At 29.6% G+C, this 4,817-nt stretch overlaps 1 protein-coding gene across 1 annotated transcript; it reads left to right on the forward strand.

The window, feature by feature from the left end:
- The first annotated feature begins 321 nt into the window (after positions 1-321).
- Positions 322-1,374, forward strand: LOC119674317 (putative gustatory receptor 59d). Its single transcript, XM_038085449.1, has 2 exons — positions 322-1,092; positions 1,162-1,374. The coding sequence occupies exons 1-2, from the start codon at positions 322-324 to the stop codon at positions 1,372-1,374; spliced, it is 984 nt and encodes a 327-aa protein (XP_037941377.1).
- The last annotated feature ends 3,443 nt before the right edge of the window (positions 1,375-4,817 follow it).

Below are 4,817 nucleotides of genomic sequence, written 5' to 3' on the forward strand. Positions count from 1 at the left end.
TATTAAGAGCATTTCCATTTCAACAGCTTTTCGGTAATGAAGCCAATAACGCGTACTAGGTATTTCATCTTTTTGTTCTCCTATTTCTACATACTCTCAATAGGAGTTACGGCGACTCTTTTTGACATAGAAAAACGCAAAATTTTCAAATCCAAATTTCTGACGATTTATTCATTTTGCTTAAATATTTTGACAATTGTTTTAATGCCAGTCGTATTCAACATTGGCTACAGTGTAGTACAGAATTTAGCAGATAATGAACTACTGAGACTGACTTTTATAGTGAACATCATCATAAGACTTACTGCAGTTACACTAACAATGGCTTTACGTTGGAAACGCGATAAACGCTTTGAAGTACTCACTAAGGAAATGTTCGGGATTGATGCTCGTTACTTTGACAAGACAGTGGAGCCTTTAAACAACGAAGTATTTGATTGGCTTTATTATGCAAAATTTGCAACTGCTTTTTCACAAGCAGTCATTGTATTCACCGGTTCAATTCTGATGTCAAATCAATACAATTTAAAAATATTTTTCTTATCACTTTATGTATCAAATACGCAATATGTTTTGCATGGTGTGATGTTTCATTACTTCAGTGTCTTGTGGCATGGATGCAGACGTTACAATGTACTCAATGCACAACTGGTCAAACAATTCCACATATTGAATCGTCTGTACTTACAAGGAAGAAATGTGCTCAATAAGCAAAGTTTCACACTGCAGCAATTGAGCCGATTGGCTGCTGCCGATTTGTATGAAATCTCAAGAATTCACTGCCGATTGACTACTATCATAAAAAGTGTAAACGATAGTTATAAATACCAGACTATAGCTGTACTATTGACCTATCTTGTTAATGATATCACTGTGGGCTATTATGTTGTAATATATGCTGATGGATCACTGAATATCACGATAAGTAAGTGGGGCATGGTAGCGGGTATTATGTCGTATGCGGTGCTCTTCATTGATTTATATCTTTTTTATTGGATATGTGATAAAATCACTCGAGCTTATCAGGAGACATCTGAAATTTTGAGAGAACTTCATGCATTGCCGAAAATGGACGACGAATTCATGCGTCATGTAAATGTGTACAATAGAAATTGCATATTAAATTTGTTGGATTCAATATTTAATTTCTTATATTTTTAGTGCGAAATATTCTCTCTACAATTAATGCAACATAAATTACTGATCAGTATGGGTGGCATGTTTAATTTGAGCAAGCAGGCTTCATTGGCTTTATGGTCCTTCAGTCTCAGACATACGCTGATATTAGTGCAGTTTGACTACGAAAACCGTTTCCGGATTCTTAAAGCCAGTGTCGCGATGGAGTTGGATGAATATGGTGACATGATTTTGTAAAGATCAAAACAAAGTATTGGAGAAAGGTTGCGTCATTAACATAATCAATTAATTAATATTACCAAATTATAATATTTACTATAAGTTACTGATAATTAGTATGAGTTAGCTTGTTATAAAAATAGTATATTTTTAATTATGTTTTTATTATTTTAAGAAAAATAATATATAATTTATTAAATAATAGTATATAAACCCATTAAGTTACTGGCATAATTAATAAATTAATATAATAAAATTATATAAATTATTGTTGAATTAGTTACTGATAATCACCACTAGTTAACTTATTATAAAAATAATAATAATAATAGTCATACTCGTATATTAAACTTTTTCTGTGTATAATTACTTGATTGGATATATATTAAAACGTTTAACCGCTGTGAATATCTGTACATAAAAAGACATTAATTTTCACTAAGTTGCATTTATTTGATTATTATCCAATTATTTATTTATCGAATTTTATTATTAAGTAAAACCATTTACTTTATTCTGCTATTATTTTGTATACTCAGTTTGAATGTCTAGGCAAATAACCCCTCATGCATTTAATATTAGCTGTCAGTACGAACAATAATATTTTACTAAGGACATCAGGAGTGTAAAAAGTAGCCGAACCTATTATTGCATTTAACTTCATTTAGTTAAGGTCAGTTACATTGAAGTAAGGTTAAATGTCGGTTAAACATGTTAGCTTTAAGAGCGTTGATATTTTTCAGTTTACTCTGTGGTTTCAGTTCTGTGCAAATCAGCTTCATAGGCAAAATTGTTCGACGAAATAAGTATTTGGAAGTTTATACGATTTTGCAGAACGTTTCAATTATCTTGTTAGCAATATTATCCATGTTAAATGACTTTAAAAAGGAACCTATTTATGTTGTCATACCACTATCCTGGTACACGAATTCAGTCAATGCTGTTTCACTGACAATTGTGGTGATGTTAACGATAGGATTACGCTGGCAAAGACAACCGAAATTAATACAACTTATAAAGATTCTAATAAGACTGGAAAGAAATTACTTTAGCAAATCAATTAGTAAAAGAAATACGAGCAATATACGATTATATCTGTATGTTAATAGCATAATTGCTTCATGTCACAGTCTGTTGACAGCAATTGGTGCAGTGAGAATGGTGCTTAACAAAGGACCTTCATCAATAGGAATAGCAGCATATGGAGCGGTCATGATACAATTAATATACTTAATTTTATTGCAACATGCTACATTCATGTGTTACATTATTGAATCTTTCATGATTTTAAATAGAAATATGCAACATTTTAAGGAACTCCATCAAATGGATACCCATAAGAATTGTAATAGTAAATGTGAAATTGAACTATTGGAAGTCATTAGAGTCTATAATATGCTATCTAAAATATTGCATCAAGTTAATGAATTGTATTCAAAATATATACTCTGCGTTCTGACCACATTCTTGATAAACAACTCTATTGAAGGATATTATGCTGTAATGTTGGTGTGGAAAGATTTACAGCAATTGACTGCACTGAGTAAAACTTTGGGTGTATCTACGTATTTACTTATTTTTGTAATTTTTTATAATTATGAAACTATTTGCGATTGGATTAATCTGGAGACAAAAAACACGAATTTCATCATGCGGCAATATAACAATTTGCCTCATAATACAGTAAAGGGTTCAATGAGAGTGGTAAGAAAATAAGTAGATATTGTAATATATCATACAATAATAAAGAAGAATTAATTTCATTTAGATCGACTTACTAACACTTCAATTAGCGTACCATTCTCCAAAAGTTAATATATGTGGCATGTTTGATATCAATCGAGGCCTCACCTTTGCTATATTAGTTAAAATTGTGTTATATAGTATAATATTAGTACAAACGGACTATCAGCATTTATAATAAATATATATTTGATTTTTTTAAATGTATTGAAAAATTTATCGTTTAATTTGTTACATTAAAATTTAAGAGAATTTAATTTTAAAAATTTGTAGTATATACTATATATAAAATGATATGTTTAAAAAGATAAATAGTGAAATTTCGTTATATTTTTATGTTTATATGATATTTGCTTTAACAACTAAATAGAATATTTGAAGAATTTTACAAAATTGTATAAAAACTACTCATGTCACGGTCGCAAGAAGAAGAGACACCTGTCCGAAATTAAATTTAATAACATAATAATTCCGCAATCAAACAGCGCCAAATATGTGAGCCTGCATTTGGATAGATGTCCGACATTGAAAATACATATTCTTAACTAAACAAAATTTCTAGCGATATAATATCTTCAGTATCCCTAAAAAATAAACTTATTTTATACAAAATTGTGCTAAAGCCAGTATGGAACTATGGCATTATGTGCAACAGCCTCAACATCCAACATCGAAATTCTTCAAAGATTTAAATCCAAGACTCTACGAGAAATGGTAAAGGCTCCATGGTATGTAACTAATATCCAAATCTATCGGGATTTTAGGATAATAGCCAGAAAATAACGTGAACGAATATAAATTCATCCCAACACCCACTTAAGTAGGTAGAACTACCTAAATTGTAAATAATTAAGACTTAAATCTTATTTATCAAAAAATTGTATAATGTCACAACATTATTTGACAGAATACATAACAAATTTTCATTAAATTAGAAAACAAAAAAAAATTTTCTAAGATAATTGAAGTCATTTTGTCACATGAAACTTGTCCACGTAATTTTATTGATCCTGGATCCAAAGTCATTTACACATGAGATTATTTGAGATTATTATAATATATTCATAATGGAGAAGCAAAGTTGATTTATACAGATTTGTATATATCAACTTACTCCAACAGATTTGTAAAAACTTAGAAGTTCCTTCTTTGAAATACTCTTTCTTTGAATATCTGTAGCCTACATCTTTGAATAAAAAACAGAAATCTTTGCATCAAGTTCGCAAAAGTCTTTTTTTTTTTTGAAAGGGTTATTTTGAAAAATGTCAGACATTTCGAAATAAACTTATTTAAGACCAATACTAGAATTTTACAGTGCATAAACAAAAATATCGTCACAAAATAATAAAACAGCACTAACAGTTTTGGTTCTATATCATATACCGACAATTAAACGGAAAGTTCTACGAGCTTTTTCGTGATATTGAATATGTTTAGTAACTTATTATTCACAAGCTTTGATAAATTAGTTATGTCTTTAGAACTGAAGACTATATTCCAGAAAAAATTCGGTTAATACGTTGGTTAGATAAAGAAGAATTAAGAGAAGACTTTATTTCTAGATCGAGTGTTATAAGAATACTAACCAAACTTCCTGCAGGAAACTGGAGAATGTGTGTACATAACAAATGTGCCTGCAAACGAACTCTAATTAATAATCATCAATAAATAAGCAAATAGCTTATTTAACAGTCCACGTAATAGCACTGTTTGTGGAG

The sequence above is a fragment of the Teleopsis dalmanni genome, chromosome 2 (genome assembly GCF_002237135.1).
Source record: "Teleopsis dalmanni isolate 2A chromosome 2, ASM223713v2, whole genome shotgun sequence".
Classification (NCBI taxonomy): Eukaryota; Metazoa; Arthropoda; class Insecta; order Diptera; family Diopsidae; genus Teleopsis; species Teleopsis dalmanni.